The sequence below is a fragment of the Amblyomma mixtum genome, chromosome 3 (assembly GCF_055824585.1).
Source record: "Amblyomma mixtum isolate Tamu chromosome 3, ASM5582458v1, whole genome shotgun sequence".
NCBI lineage: Eukaryota > Metazoa > Arthropoda > Arachnida > Ixodida > Ixodidae > Amblyomma > Amblyomma mixtum.
In genome coordinates, this window is record NC_143014.1 from 121,396,303 (window position 1) to 121,412,389 (window position 16,087).

The following is a 16,087-nucleotide window of genomic DNA, read 5'->3' on the forward strand; positions in this document are numbered from 1 at the left end:
GACTACGCCGTGTCAAGTGGCCGAATATAGGGAGCCCCTAACGAGGAACGCTGAGAGCCAGGTGCGCGTCTCTCATAATTTATAATGGAGGGGGGGTGCATTTTTCGCGACAGAGAGTCCCTCGGCTTGAAGAGGGGCCACACCACTTACGGCTCATGTCGCGCGTCTGCTTTGGCAGTGGGTCACTTTGCGCGCATATTGGCGTACAAACCACCTGCAACGACCGTACTGACGTAACCTTCACGGTGTTAAAAAAAACAAACTGCACAGGCTAAAAAAAACAGAACACTCGGTATAGGTAGCAATTCTGCTCTCGAAGCGTCGACGGTAATCAAGATTTTTCGCAAATGGAACAGATTCCTTCTTCTATTAACTCACAACCTGCTTGGGCTAAGGTTCACGACGGGCCTACCCTCCCGACCAAGTAAAACAAAAAAAGAAATGGATTCACGCGTACTGCAGCTTTCAGCACTAGCTGCTGCGAATCTCTCATGCCTCATTCGGTTGCTGTTCCTGGACAGCGTTCCACGCAGTCGACTAAATGTCTGTTCTCCCAACTGCCGGCTTTCTCTAGGTTTTTCAGCGTATATGGCTTTTCCCCTGGCGTTGGGCAGAAGCTTACACGCGGGGGCTAGCTTTCCTGCTCTTCTCGCCAACGAATTCTTTGTGCTCTTCAACGCAAAACTTGCGCCGAAAATTCCCCACAACATTCAGCTTGTGTATCAGGGAAGGTTTAAAGCAAAATGCGCCCCACAGCACGGACGCCAGATATACAGAACAGCGCACAGATTTCGAATTGCCACTGCATGAAGAAAAATAACACAACAGGTGCGTTATTTGATGTATTTGACCGGAAACTATTTTGTTTCCATCGCATATCTCAGTGCAGTGAACTCATCTTGGCATCAGCGGGTTATACGAGTGTCACGTGAACAGCACGAGAGACTTAAACTGCCTTGAGTAACGAGAACGGAAACTGCAGCAAAATGGAGGCAGAGTTTTGCAGTGCAGAACACACGTGTGCTTTGTCAAGCCAAGCAGGATGTGCTATAGTCAGTGACCTCCTTAATTTTTTTTTTTTTTTACATTGAAAGCCTGCTTCACAGAACGACTCTTCATCTTTTTGTTTTTGGCGGTGCACAGGATGTTCTGCTTTTATGCATGCATTCGAGGGAAGATGGCAGCACCGTATCAAGCCTGTATTGAATGATATTCGGTGTATACAGAGCAATGATAACCACCACGGGCAGTATAAACAAAGTTTTCTGGGTGCAATTGTTTTCCAAATAGTCACCTAGAAACTCAATAGGCTGGAAGGTTATCTATACCACGACGGTAGCCTTCACAAAAGCTATGAGGTGGAACATTTGCGGCAGGCTGTATTCGTTTGTGCGATTTCACTCGAAGAAACACAGCCGAGGCAGTCGAGACTCGCAAGCGCACGAAACAGCCGTTCTTATGACAGAGGCAGAAACGAAGGACCCAAATGGTAGATCGCACTGAATGCGCGGAGTTTCGTCCGAAGCAGCGAGAATAAATCATACAGTACAGAGAGTTATCATCTGAACGCTATGAAGCGAGCACTCTCTGACGTCGAATTACATCACGCGATCCCCTATTCTTTTTTTTTCTTCTATACCGATACGCGAGCCGTGAACGCGCATTAACCTCTTCTAAAGCGTGGCGGCGTGGAGGAAGCTACCGCAGGCGCTGGCAGTCCAGGGGCCGATCGAATTCTCAAAGCGGGTAGGAGCGGCCCGGTACTGACTGGCGCCTTGGGCATCGTGCGTTGGGCTCCCGTAATTGCCGAGGTCAGGGGCGCGGGTCAGTCGCGAAATGTCCTTCCGATCTGGCCCCTGATTTGCTGACGCCGCCAGCTGTAGATCCCACAGCGCTGACACACTTAGCGATTTTGTCCGCGCACTATACCGGCGCTGGGAGAGCCACAGCTCCCGGGTGCGAACGCACCCCGCGAACTCCGTTATCGTGAGGCCCGTTATCCGGGACCGGCGCGTTCTCCTCCGTCGGCGACCAGGGGAGGAGAAGAAGCCGGCCCCGGGGCTCGGGTCGCGGCACTCACCCTGTACTGGAAAGCGACGCAGTTGATCATCGTGCTCGGCTGCAGTCGGTTCGCAGCGGCGGCGGAGGCGGGGCGCACAGTACTCGGCGGCGGGTCGCACTTGCGCGGGGCTCAGAAGGCCGGGGTTCGCTCGGCTGCCTCAGGAATCTGTCGCACACTGTCCCCGCGCACACAGCCGCTCCGACCGGCAGCAGCTAAGTCAGCTGTTGGCTTCGGCGTCGATATCAGCCGACTTACGTCAGTTTTTTTTCGAGCCCTTATAAAGAAGAGCGAGAGAAAAAAAACGGCGCTGTTACAACTGTCCTTCGTCCTGTCCTCGGCGCTCATTTGCCCACGGCCTCCTCTCCCTCCCTTCCGTGCCTCCCCGCCGTGGAATGGGCCGTGTGTTTTTGTTTTTAAAGCGGTATCAAGCGACACGCTGCTATGAATTGCATACCGATAAGCGGACAAAGATGTCGCGGATGCTACGCGGCCCCTCTTTGTGTGCGCGGGCCCCGGCTTGTTCATACCCCAGTGCGCATGTCTTGGGGCCGCGCTTATCGGGGAAAGTGGCCCCCTTATCGGCCGCCCTTTGTCCCCCGCCACGCGCAGGGGTGACACTGAGCGTAAAAGGAGCGACACTAATTGCCGCCACCGGGCATCCGCGTCTAGGAGACGATAGCACCAATTGCGGCCGGCCCCTCGGATTTTATGGACGTGTCTCGGCCCCGTCGCGTCGGGGAACAACCTCCGGGACAGGAATCCCGGACCCCCGCCGGACAACCCCTTTTCGTTCTGCGGCGCCTCCTCAGAGGACCGCGGTTCAGTCGTGGCGGCAAACCTGGCCCAGTGTAGGGGCCGCGGCTGCCTTTCCTCGTACTTCCGAGGAGCCCGAGATTGGTGCATATATATTTGAGGGCCTTTGCACTCAGATATATTCGCGATTGGCCGGCAGCGGCTAGTCACGGCACTGGCCTGCGCACAGACGGCGGTAACGGTGCCGAGCCAATGCCACGTGCAAACGGGTTTAGGAATCTGTGGCCGCGTTCACGAAACGTCCCTTCCGCAACCATGCTGCGTGACCAGCCGGCCACTTATGACAGCCGGCGTTAGGGGGCGTTGGCCATATCACCGCGGGCTCTTGCGCCCTCCAATCAGATTCTCGAAGGGCGTTTTGTTCGATCCGTGCGTTCTCATGCAGAGAACCGTGGGAATTTCGCGGCAACCAGTTCCTCGTTTCCTACGGTCCGAAACGCAGTTGAAACACGAACTGGTGGGCGAGTTGGTCTGACATGATGGTGAAACAGTGCAACGACATAAGGGGAAACAAACGAAAAGACGCAACACAACGTTTGTGTTACGCCGTTGCGTTGTTTCACCAGCTGCAAGTAAAACAGATAAGTGAATGTTGCGCGTTCCAAAAGAAGTTTCCATTGCCTGTTTGCGGTGTTCAAGTTAACAAAACTTCCGTTTACGAGAGAGAGCAGCTCTTCCTCGGAAGACCGCCGGCTCCTCCGAATGGTTCGCACAGCCGTGGGTGAAGCGGCGCCAGACGGAAAGAACCGATGCGCGACGGGGAAAAATACGAAGGATCTGCGACGACGCAGGAAGTCATGCAAGCACAGAGATGCGCTGCGATACGCGTAGTCCGGCTGGACGAACAGTTGTGAATGGCTTTATTCACCTACGCACATTTAAGCCTGTCCCTATAGCAGCATGCAGTCAAAAAAGCAGCGGCAAATACCCATCACAGGAGGCCCTTCAACCAGTGGCGTCGACCGACTGTAACGACGTCGCGGTTAATCCCATTTCACAGAATCATTGCCAGCCATGTGCGATTTCACGTTAGAGAATTAACCGCGACGTCGTGAGAACCGGTCGACGCCATGGGCTGGACGGCCTTCTTTGAGGGGCATCCGCCGCTGCCTTCTTGAGTTGTGTTCGACTGCTTGGCCATCTAGGAAAGCAGCCGAGAACTGAAGGGTATGTTTTGCGCTTTCCTGCTGGATCTGCACACTGCTCCCTTTAATACCGAGTGCCCAGACCTCCGTGGGTCACGTTTTCGTGACGGCGGATAACTTTTTTGAAAAAGTGGAAACTAAGGAACTGCTAGTGCAGCTCATAAAAATTTTGCACACTCAACGAAATATGCCCGATCCATAAATATGCTAAATATGCTCGCGTTTTGTTCATTAGACAGGAAGCTACTGAGTGTAGCAGAGCCGAGCAAGTCTGACGTCACTCGCTGCAGCATAATCTGCGCATGACTGAGTACGTCAGCGCACTGTATATATATATGCCATCTTATCGGGAATAAACGTTGTTCATCACCCGATGCCGGCCCGTACACATGGTGGCAGCGGTGCCCATTCACTATGTCCGCCCCGTCGACACTGCTCCCAGCCCCGAAACCACTGGATACCTCGGGCGACGCATGGACTGCTTGGAAAACATGGAAAAGTGAGTTCATGCTGTTTTCCACGGCCACCCAGTTAAGCAAACAGCCTAAAGAAGTGCAAGCAGCGACGTTACTTGTAACGATTGGAGAAGACGGCAGGAAAACTTATAGCACTTTCAAATTCGACAGGGAAAAGGACAAGAACGACGTCGACATTTTGCTTGAAAAGTTTGAGGAATTCTACAAACCATCGACGAATCTGACATTCCATGAGTTCCGCTTCGGATCAAGAGACCAAAAACAAGGGGAACCTTTTAACGACTGGCTGACAGACCTAAAGCTACTAGCAAAAAACTGCGAGTTCGGAGACTTGGAAGACCGCTTGCTCCGCAGCCGGATTATCCTGGGAGTTCAAGACAAAGGCTTACAGCAAAAGCTTATTGCCGAAAACCCGTCGTATGAGAAGACAGTTACAATATGCCGAGCCCACGAACAAGGAAAGGAGCAGTTTAAGGAAATCAGGGACGGCACCGAAACAGCAGGCGACGCAGTAGTCCATGCGGTCGGGCCGCGAAAACGGCCTTGTAGTCGTTGTGGTTATCTAACTCACCGTGGCGTGATGTGCCCGGCTCAAGGGAAGGTGTGCACGAATTGCGGTGGGCGTAATCACTTCGCTCAAGCATGCAAAGCACTGGCGCCCCGTCAGGACAGAGGTTCGAAAAAAGAAGTGCGCCAACTGCAAGACGACGATGACAGTGATTTCATTTTGCAAACTTTGACCGTCGGTGCCCTAGCCTCAGACCACTGGAGCGCGACAGTTTACATCGAAGGACGCCCATACACGTGCAAGCTGGACACAGGAGCTAACTGCTGTGTAATTTCAAGCAAGGATGTCGACAAACTGCCGAGCAAACCGCACCAAGAGTGTCGCGTAACGTTAACAGCGTTCTTCGGCCATAAAACATTGGCCAAAACAAAAATTAGGCTTCATTTGCGCGCAAACGACAAAGTGCACGAAGAGACGTTTTTCGTGGTCGACCAACACGTGCCCGTGACTCTCAGTGGATCAGTTGCTGAACGCCTCGGTTTTATTTGTCGCGTGCAAAATGTGCACGCCGACCCGTTGCACCCAGCAGCACAATCGTTTGAAGATGTTTTCAGTGGACTGGGGCAGTTAAAAGGCATTGAGTACGCGATGAAGCTAAAGCCCGGATCCGTGGGAGTTGTCGTGCCGGCGAGGAGAGTTCCGGTGGCCCTCCGAGAAAAAGTCAAAGAGGAGCTCCAGCGCATGGAAGAACAAGGAGTCATATCCAAGGTAAATGAGCCAACAGAATGGTCCAGTCATATGGTCACGGTGCTTAAGAAAGAAAAAGTGCGCATCTGCCTAGACCCCACAGCACTAAACAAAGCTTTGCTACGAGAGAACTACCCTATGCCGACCCTTGAAGATGTTGTGCCTAGGCTTGCCGGAGCAAAGTTCTTTACAACTCTAGACGCAGCGTCAGGATTCTGGCAAACCAAACTAACCGACGCAAGTTCGAAGCTGTGCACAATGAGCACACCTTACGGACGATATCGCTTCCTGCGCATGCCTTTCGGAATTGCCTCAGCCCCGGAAGTGTTTCAGGCAGCGATGCATCGCGTGCTAGAAGGTTTGCCAAACGTTGCAGTAGTAATGGATGACATCCTATTATGGGGCAAGACAAAAGAAGAGCACGACTACCACTTACAGCTTCTTTTAACACGCTGTCGCGAACATAACTTGAAACTGAACTTGAAGAAATGTTCATTTTTCCAGACCGAGGTACGCTATCTGGGACACGTGCTCACTGTGGACGGCCTGCGAGTAGATCCACAACGCGTGCAAGATATTCTGGAAATGCCAGCACCAAAGAATAGTAAGGAACTGCAAGTTTTTCTGGGCACAATAAATTTTGTGCAACGTTTCATCCCTAACATGTCTGTAGTGACCGCCCCTCTTCGGTCTTTGCTGCGCAAAGAAATTGCATGGGTATGGACGGAAAAGCAGCAAGAAAGCTTCGAAAAGTTGCGCCAGGCCCTGATAACAGCCCCGAACCTTCGTTATTTTGACCCCAAGAAAGAAGTTACCTTATCAGTTGACGCAAGTCAGTTCGGGGTAGGCGCCGTCCTGATGCAAGAAGCGCACCCCGTTGCGTTTTCGTCACGGTCACTCAGATTCCCAGCAAAGATATGCTCAGATAGAAAAGGAAATTCTCGCGATAGTGCACGGCTGCACAAAGTTTCATGATTATCTATTTGGACAGCATGCAGTGACAGTTGAGACAGACCATCGGCCACTGGAGGCCATATTCAGTAAACCACTATACCAGTGCCCGCTACGCTTGCAACGCATGCGACTGACGTTGCAACGTTACCCCATCATCGTGACTTATAAACCTGGAAAAGAGCTGTTCCTAGCAGATGCTTTATCCCGTTTTCCCAGTAAGGCATGCATGGAAGAACACGAGCAATTTCAAGTCAATGTTCTTGATTGCGTTTCAGCCTCCGAGCACTGTTTGAAAGACCTGCTTGCAGCAACCGGTGATGACACCAACCTGACAAAGCTGCGGGAATATGCAGAGACAGATTGGCCTCTTCATAAGCTCGAAGTCCCAGAGCAACTTCGGACCTACTGGGGGTACCGCGACGAGATACACGCGCAGGATGGCCTCGTGTTTCGCAGCAACAAGGTAATGATACCGGAGTCAAAAAGAAACGACATGATCCGCCTCCTTCACGCGGCACACGCTGGAGCGGATAAAATGAAGGCAAGGGCAAGGAACGTAATGTTCTGGCCGAACATGGCAAGCGACATTGATCAATTCTGCAAAGGCTGCAAGGTGTGTCTCAAAAATCAGCCGCGAAACGCCAAAATGCCCCTTTTAAGTCACGACGTTCCCACCCTACCCTGGCAAGTTGTTGGCATTGACTTGTTCTTTTACGAAGGTCGCGAATTTGCCCTCATTGTCGACTTTTACTCGTTTTTTTTTCGAACTGCGGGAACTTCGCACCACCACAGCAACCTCGCTGATCTCCTGGTGCTCTGAAATTTTCTCTGTTCATGGCTTGCCTGTGAAGTTATGCAGTGATAATGGACCGCCCTTTAACAGCCGTGAGTTTAAAGATTTTCTGAACAGCCTAGGTATCGCCCAAGTCACGTCAAGCCCCTACCACCCGCGGTCTAACGGCATGACGGAAAGAGCGGTGCAGGAAGCCAAGAAGCTTCTAAAAAAATGTTCCCTTAAAACGCCTGCATTTCAGATGGCTTTGCTGGAATGGCGCAATACACCGCGCGATGATGTGCTACAGTCCCCTGTGCAGAGGCTGATGGGACGGCAAACACGGACTCCTCTCCCGGTGCCTACAAGCCATTTGGAGCCACAAGCTATACCCAGCAACGTGGTCCACAGTCGGCTTCGTGAGATACGCCAACGCCAAAAGACGTACTACAACCGTGGCAGCAGGTACCTGCCACCTGCGAGGCCAGGCCAGCAGGTCACCGTGTATGACACAATCAACCGGACCTGGTCTCCAGCTGTCGTCCTCAGGCCAGCTCTAACGAACCTCGCTCGGCGATCCTCAAAACTGAAGACGGCAGGGAAATTCGTCGCACACGAGAACATCTACGACTGATGGGTCCGCAACAGGAAACCAGTTCCGCCCCTCAAGAAGACCCTTGCACAGAGCCCGGCCAAAAGCTACGTCGAAGCACAAGGTTGCGACGTGAACCTTGTCGGTACCCTCTACCGGAGCGACGCTGAACCCGGTTTGTTCGAAGAAGGGAAGATGTAGCAGAGCCGAGCAAGTCTGACGTCACTCGCTGCAGCATAATCTGCGCATGACTGAGTACGTCAGCGCACTGTATATATATATGCCATCTTATCGGGAATAAACGTTGTTCATCACCCGATGCCGGCCCGTACACACTGAGCTTCTAATATATAACTCATTTTTATCACTTTTGGTCTTTTTTAGAGCGCTACACTCTTAGCACAACGGTAGTAGTGCTTACTAACTTTGCGGTAGTAACTGGTTGTCACATATATTACTACCCTGTTAGTAACTGCAGTTAGTAACGGGAAGGTTAGTAACAGCATAGTCCTTCAATGGCAACAGTTACTAACCCATTAAGTTATTAACGGCTGCCACCCGCAGTTAGTAGCGGGAAGTTTAGTAATGGCTGCTACCTAGTCACTTGCTGCAGTTACTAATGGGAAGCATATATTGCACTCTTAAGAAAAAGGTAGGGAAATTCACTAAGTAACTATTAACCAGTACTGCCTCAAGAAGCCAGTGAGAAGCACTACAGTCACAAACAAAAAGCTAGTAGTATTTACTAAGAAAACGGGTAGAAACTTTTCGCATATGTTGCTAGGTTCTTTGTACGATGCGCTGGCGTGGCTTGTTAAATTTGTTAATACTGGAAAAATAAAAAAAAAGCTGCGTGGTCAGTTTGACTAATTCCCGAAACCAGTCAGAGCTATCAGAGCTTGCGGGCCGTAAATCACACCCTTAGGTTTAGGCTTATTGGGCATTACATGAACAAATTATGTGAGGTGATGGCATCAAACAGAAGAGGGCAAATACGGGCTGGTTGGTACATGTTTTAAGAATTGGAAAAACAGCGCAATCAAAGACGAGACACAAGAGAAGGACAAAACACCCTCATCAAACAGCCTTACCTGCCACACACAAAGGTCCAGAATGCAAGAAATGCACAAACCAGAAATGGTCGCACATGCGTCACACGCGCACTGCGCGTGCACAGGTAAATCTTTTTCAGTCTTATATATTCCTTAAATCTGACTCTCATTTACGGTCTAGTGGCTGTTATCTGTTGAGCTAAGATATCAGTGTTAATTAAGAAGTTAAGATTGTAGAAACAGCTTAGTCTACCTAACCGCACACGCCTGCAGAAATGTTTAATTATAAAACCAATTTATTCGCACAACGGTCTGTGTCAGTTATATTCTTTGACTTTATTTGAGAGTTAAAGGAACGATTACTAACTACAGTTAGTAACAAGCAACCATAGTTAGTAAGAAGGTAGCGAGGGCTACTTTTACTAACTGTACCTTGAAGAGGGTAGTAAATAGTCTGTAAAAAAGTAATAAAACGAAGTCAGAGTTAGAAACTGCTCCCCTACTACCTTTTTACCGTACCTTTCTTTAAGAGCGTAGATTACTATCCGCTGGAACCAAAAAGCGCTCAGCATTTAACGAGATTAACTTTTCATTTGAACGCTATAGAAACAGTCCTCTTTTTGACTCAGAACTTTTTCAAAAAATTTTCATGCAAGCAGGCAAGTGGAACGAAAGTATTGCTTTGTGCATTCCGTTTTGTGTTCACTCCACTCGTACCAACAATAATTGCTATTAACAATGCATACCGCTGAGAAGTAAATACATTTTTCTTCCTAACAAGATAAAAAAGTTGTTTGCCTATCAAAAGCGGGATGTCCAGAGCGATCGCGCAAACATTATGAAAAATAGCCAGTGGCCGCGCTATCCTGGGACCCTTTCGGCAACGAGGCAATTCCGCCTTCTCGTGGCTTGCTAGTTCCGAAAACTTCTGCGGGCCCCTGTGCATTTAGCGGTTAGAAATGCTCAACACGCCTATAATGAATGCCGCACTGACACTGTGTTCGTTAAAAATGAAAGTATTCACTGAAAATGGGCATTGTTTCTGATAAATGGCCGTAATGAAAGAAGAAAAAAAAAGACCTCGAGAGCTGTAGGAGCAACAGTTAATTTGGGATATTGCAGCAACCTCCAATACGCTGATGGCATTGCTCAGCTAGGAATTCAGAGGATGAATGATTGATGACCTGAACAAGCAAACCGCGACGTTAGACGTAAAGTGTATTTTGACAACATACTATTTATATCGACGGAACAGTTTGTGATGCGTTGTGGGGTATTGAAAGAGTGGAACAGTTACGTAGGACAACTATAGGCAAAGCGGGATTCGGAACATTCAAGCAATTAACAGGAACGTGAGAATAAATTGCAGTGCGCTGGATGGGAGTGCGCTGTCAAGTTACGAACAGCAACTGCAGCCGATGTCCCACAAAACGCAAAAACTTATAAGGGATGTATCTTTCCAGTACTCACCCATAGGGACAGACTTCAGAGGCTTACAAACAGGCTGTAGATAAAAGCCTAAGGAAAGTTCAGTGAAACTCCCATGTTGAAATTCAGACATTAGTAAAAAAAATTGGGTACCAGGACACAAGATATTATCGGCAGGATCTCATAGTGGTAGAGCGGGTACCAAGAGAAGGGGAAGAGAGTCGGGAACAGCGGGTGAGGTTAGGAAGCTTGCGGGCATAGAGCGGCTCCGGCTGGCGCAAGACAGGAACGGCCTTTGTCCTCAAGTGGACTTAATCTGCCTATACGACGACGCTGACATCAGGAACTGAGCATTCATTCATTCATTCATTCATTTTTTTTCGGGCACAGAATTGTTATTTAAAGCGCTCACAGACCCATATCAACTAAAAAAAATTATCTTGGAGATGCTCCGTCGGTGGTTATCGCTGTGATAAGTGCTCGACGGAGAGCATTCTCAAGTAAGCTTCAAAAGCGAGTTGAATGACTGACGTCCCAAGTGCCGCCGCTAAATCGGTCGTTCGCTGAACGCAAAGCTCTTGCCGACGCCGCAGCGCGGCCTATCTGGACACGGCGACTGGGCATATGCGCTGCTCTGCCGCCTTAGGTCTGCGCACGGCTCGGCAGCGCAGCATCGCCTGTGACAGTGCAGAGCTTCTTCTCGCTCAGTGAATTTTCTCTTCGGTCCGCCGTCCGCTATCTTTCCATTCCTTTATATACCCCTTCTTCGGCGAAGCGTAGCCTGCCGATTACTCTCGTCCTCTCCTCTGTCCTTTGTTTCGTCCTCTCTCTCTCTCTCTCTCTCTCCAAGAGTGCGCCGTGCCCTGATGCAGCAGCTAATGACGCGAACGCCAGAACTACACCGTCACGAAGTGTAACGAATACGCTCCGAAGTTTTTCGGTACGTATCTTTCCTCTGGGGAGGACAACTTCAAAAATGATATGAAGAAGGCCGAACCTTCTGAGATGTTCACACAAAGAACGGCCGGTGACAGGTTGACACCCATGGTCTAGGCGATCGCGATGATTCTCGCTACAGCCCAGTGTACGATGGCCAAAGCACAAGTTATGTGGTCACGATCCGTTCTTTCATGCGATGAACCCACCCCGCTTGCACGATCTAAGGCACCAGTTGTGGCTTAATTCCACTTCATTTGTGAGACAAAGAGCTAGTAGAACAGCTGATTCATTCCGAGTAAAAAGCAGCGCGAAGCAAACAATCGCCTTTCTTAGCTCAGCCTTGAAGCGCTCCAGATATGTTTGTGGTCGACTATCTTGTGAGCCGCTGGTTCCAATGTCCTGTGCACACGTCGAAGCACTCCTGCATGGGCCGCCGCGGGAGTAAGCTCCCACTGGACATACTCGCAGCCTCCGCACGGTCAGCACGCGACGAGGACACGGCCCCGCTGCCGACAATAGTATCGCGTCGCATGGCATACTATACACTGCGATATCGTTCCACTCCACGCGTTTTGATTGCAGAGCTCTCGCTGCACAGTGTGCCGTCGCTGTCAGGAGACGCTACCGGCGCTCGCTTTTTGATGCACTGCCTTTTGATAGCCACTCCCCTGTAGCCTTTTGTAGCAGCGGCACGTTTTGCGTATCAGGAGATTGGCGCACGCATTATTCGCCTTCAGCAACGTCGCAGCCCCACCTCTTCCACGGACTCTGTCGCTAGCGATACGCATCGCTACCCCTTTTAAGTGAATGAACTCCCTGATCACAACTTCGCCACGGATCTGGACACCGCCTCGCCGCACAGCTCGCGCGCTTTTTGCTATTCACTCGAGGCCTCCTGTGGTGGGACGGTGCCCAGTGAGTGGGCTCAGCAGCAGGCTTCCTGCCACGGGTTTGAACCCGGGTTGAACCTCTCGTCGCGGACCCTGTTCCTGACCGGCATAGTTCGGAAATCTGCCCCGTAGGTCTCCAGACATTCCTCTCCTTCACCGCGGGTCGGTGCAGTAATTCGCAGCACCACGACAACACTTCCAGCATCAAAGCCGGGGGCAACAGCGGTGTAAAGAAGCTATCTTATGTTTCACCTTTCCGAAGAACCCAACCAGCTTACGTGGCGTGAGTCATTTCCGTGTGTTCCTTCCGTGGAACTGGCTAGACAAAAGCTGAGAGCCAATCAAGCGGCGTGACAGCCATCTGTGGAAGCGCATCAGTCCCGGCGCGTCAATCGAACACCCCGCGAGCGTGGTTTTCGATTGGCACGCCAGGATGCCCACAATTCACCCCGCCCCAGCGTCGAGCATAATAGCATTTTCGAAGGTTCAAGAACTGATTTGGCTGACACTGACGACCGGCTCGAAATCTCTAATTACAACCAAGCGCCTAACTGTAAAAACTAAGGAAACTCTCAGACTTTATCTAACCAGCTTACTAGTTAACGCCATTCACCTGTTTTCCAACGTCCACCCCCACCTACGCAACAACTTTAGACCTGCCAAAGCCTATTTTAAATATTACTGGCCGTAGTATCTGGTGATCAGGGCGCCGTGTATACGACCACCAGAGTGAAAATTATCTTTCTTTTTTTCGCAAGGAAGGGTAGGTCACAGCAGTGACCATCTATTTGCTGGTAGATTGGGGCACGCAAGGAGCCGGTTAATTAACTTCACTTGCCGTAGTTTCGAATGGCCAACAATAGCTGAGCATGGGCACAATCAGATGTGGAATCGGCTCACAATCACTTCGCTGAAGCTCATGGTGCTCATCGCTTGCTACTTGTATACGAATACTTTTCTACTGTGCAAAACAGCTGGAAACACATCGAAAAAGAAAAGAAAGGAAGAGAGTAAGTAAGAAAACTAGAGCGAGGACGTGAGAAAACGCTGCTTTACGGAACGAGTTTTCTGCAGAAACCGGACGTCGATTTTCTCCAAGAGAAAAAGCCGGCAATAATGGTGAAGAACTGGACGGTTCTAAGCGCAGTCGCTAGCCATTCATGGTGTTTCTTTGGCCCGCAGTGCCCGACTGGTCGCCTTTCGTCCATTCAGCTGACTTAAAACAAACGCTCCGTTCCCTTACAGTCAAAGCACAAGGCAGCTCTCCCAATTTGCTGCCGTATGCGTTTCGTCATAGCACGAGCGCTTGTTGGTCACGAATAGAACTTATGCATACGAACACAGAATCCGGCGCTTGAGGCAGTGCGAATTGGTCAGGAGCTTCTCACGATGGTGTCCCCCACACATTGACAGGGTGTGGGAAACGCATTAGGACGTACACACTATTTTTGTCTTGCCTCTTCAGTATGTGGCGTTTGTTGTCCTCTTGCCAAGTATACGTATGGACGTTCGTAAGGAAGCTATAATTCATTCGTAAGGAAGCTATAATTCATTCGTAAGGGAACTATAATTTTCCTGTGTGCTTCGAAAACTTTATAATTTTGTCTGTATTAGATACACCGAAGACCTTTCACCAAGTACAACATACCAAAAAGCCATCTTCTCTGCAAACGAACTCTGTTACGCACTTACTACTTCCACCTAAAAGATACTAGCAATGTAATAACGAATATAGCAAACCTAAAAAAGAACATGCCCATATATGACACACGCAGCGGAAAAAAATGGTTCATTCCTGTTTCCAGAACAAATTACGGTCATTAAATGATAGCAGACACCCTGCCACGACTATAAATTCTTATTCAGAAGCGGGAATTGACATCTCAACCTTAACGCCATCGAAGCTCATCTCTCTTGTAAAAGCAATCATTTAAATCATCGCGATACACGTAAACATGTTTTTTGTTCTTCTTTTGTAAAAGTGTTCTTTGCCACCCATCTGCCAATATGTAAAGGAGCCAAGGACCACTCAAGCTGCCAACAAGCAGCTTTTACCTTGGCCTCTTCCATTTCCTTGTAAATGGACACATATAAATGAAATGAAATGAATATTTACAAGCACATAGTCAAAAGTGCGAAATGGAGAAATTGTCATTTCAATCATGTGTTGGATCCAAAATTGTCATTTACTAACCACGTAGAAATAAAATCGACGGCGCAAAACCGGGTTTCAAGAGGAAATACTTTCTTTTTAAGCAAGTGAGCCAGAACTCTGGAAATGAAGAGGTAACTGAATGATTAACTTGTGCACAGTCACGTTGCCACCAGTGATATCTTCCTTTAATGACAAATAAACGTCCATATTACCAACTCGCTAGATATCATCTGTACGTCTTCCAGAACAAAAAATTGGACCCCGATTTACCTGGTTAACCTAAATGCGGCTTAGGTACGCTAGCACGTTTGCCTTTGTTTAGCGTCATCTATGTTTAGCTTTTCGAAAGCTTGAAGAATCCAGTCGCACCCAACAGTTCCTGCAGTCGTTCCTCGGCTTTCCTCTTGCGATAAGCTTGCTGAGCTGCTCGTCGCGATTCGAGTCACCCTTCCCACTGTTAGACGGGCTCTGAAGCTGAAGACGGCTCTGAGGCACAAGGTATTTTCTTATACTCAAGGTGGGGGTCATAGACCCATTTCCCAAGCATTTCACCCTAAAGAAGCCGAGCGCCAGGCAGGGGAAAGCTTGTACTCATTGTTTCACTGGTGGGTGTCCGGCGGCAGTGGGGATCGAACCCTGCACCTCCCGCATGCGAGGCGGATGCTCAAACGACTAGGCCACCGCTGCGGTCTTCATTTGGACATGACGGCTTTTTCGCTAGTGACCCATATCTAGTGCAAACGCACTACGATTGTATTGTGCTGCGTTGTTTTGTTGTACTGTACTGTACTGTACTGTACTGTACTGTACTGTACTGTACTGTACTGTACTGTACTGTACTGTACTGTACTGTACTGTACTGTACTGTGCTTTGCTGTGCTGTGTGTACTGTACTGTACTGTACTGTACTGTACTGTACTGTACTGTACTGTACTGTGTTTTGCTCTGCTGTGTGTACTGTACTGTACTGTATTCTATTGTATGTATTTTATCTATAAGTTTACCGCACACAGCGCTGTTCGGGTCAAATCATTCGCCCAAAATAGTGCTCGCCAGATCAAGAATGAACAGTCAGCGGGCAGCGCTGCGTGAGCCTCCTCACCCTTATAGGCGTCTTAGATTTGCCTAGCCCTGGGGAATGACGGCTCATAGAGAAAAACGTGTCCCCACAATAGCTAGTCGTGGGCGCACCCAGGCTCGTTTGCGCATGCGTGAAGCTGTTTTCTTTACGGCGTCCATTTGGCATGGGCTGCTCTTTTTGCAACGGTTAAGCTGCGTGGGAGACTTTCACCGGTTTGAATAGCGTCGGCGTCGTGCTGTGTCGCAAACGAAGGCTCCCGCATTCAGGTCCTGGCACTAATTAGAGTCGATTACAATGTGACCTATGGTGTCACGTGGCTCAGCCTCGCACTGGGCGCTCCCACCGGGCGCGGTACAGCCATCGCTGCGACTAGTTCACCGCGGAGGTTGGCGAAAAGCCCGAGAGTTCTGCCGTACCTCCGCGGAGCTCGAAGAAACAGGGGCACGATAGTGACGCGAGCGAGGGGATATGAG

The 16,087-nt window shown here is 49.8% G+C and overlaps 2 protein-coding genes across 2 annotated transcripts in view; one reads left to right on the top strand and one right to left on the bottom strand.

Moving 5' to 3' along the window:
- Positions 1–2,317, bottom strand: part of Papss (3'-phosphoadenosine 5'-phosphosulfate synthase) — a 54,934-nt gene extending 52,617 nt beyond the window's left edge. Inside the window, exon 1 of the mRNA XM_089580983.1 lies at positions 2,081–2,317. Within this exon, the coding sequence (XP_089437109.1) occupies positions 2,081–2,110 (30 nt within the window). The 5' untranslated portion in view covers positions 2,111–2,317. The remainder of the gene's footprint in view (positions 1–2,080) is intronic.
- A 1,977-nt stretch (positions 2,318–4,294) lies between these two features.
- On the top strand, positions 4,295–8,174 carry LOC149351647 (uncharacterized). The gene is made up of 4 exons (XM_089577069.1): positions 4,295–5,772; positions 6,256–6,355; positions 6,981–7,168; positions 7,800–8,174. Exons 1-4 carry the CDS (start codon positions 4,435–4,437, stop codon positions 8,109–8,111), a joined length of 1,938 nt encoding a protein of 645 aa, XP_089433195.1. The 5' UTR covers positions 4,295–4,434; the 3' UTR covers positions 8,112–8,174.
- The last annotated feature ends 7,913 nt before the right edge of the window (positions 8,175–16,087 follow it).

Excerpts from the sequence above, each read along its gene's own strand:
- LOC149351647 (XM_089577069.1), top strand. The coding sequence starts at position 4,435 with ATGTCCGCCCCGTCGACACTGCTCCCAGCCCCGAAACCACTGGATACC. Across the intron at positions 6,356-6,980 it reads AATGCCAGCACCAAAGAATA|CCTCCGAGCACTGTTTGAAA; the intron begins GTAAGGAACTGC and ends ATTGCGTTTCAG. Across the intron at positions 7,169-7,799 it reads TCGTGTTTCGCAGCAACAAG|AGGCTGATGGGACGGCAAAC; the intron begins GTAATGATACCG and ends TCCCCTGTGCAG.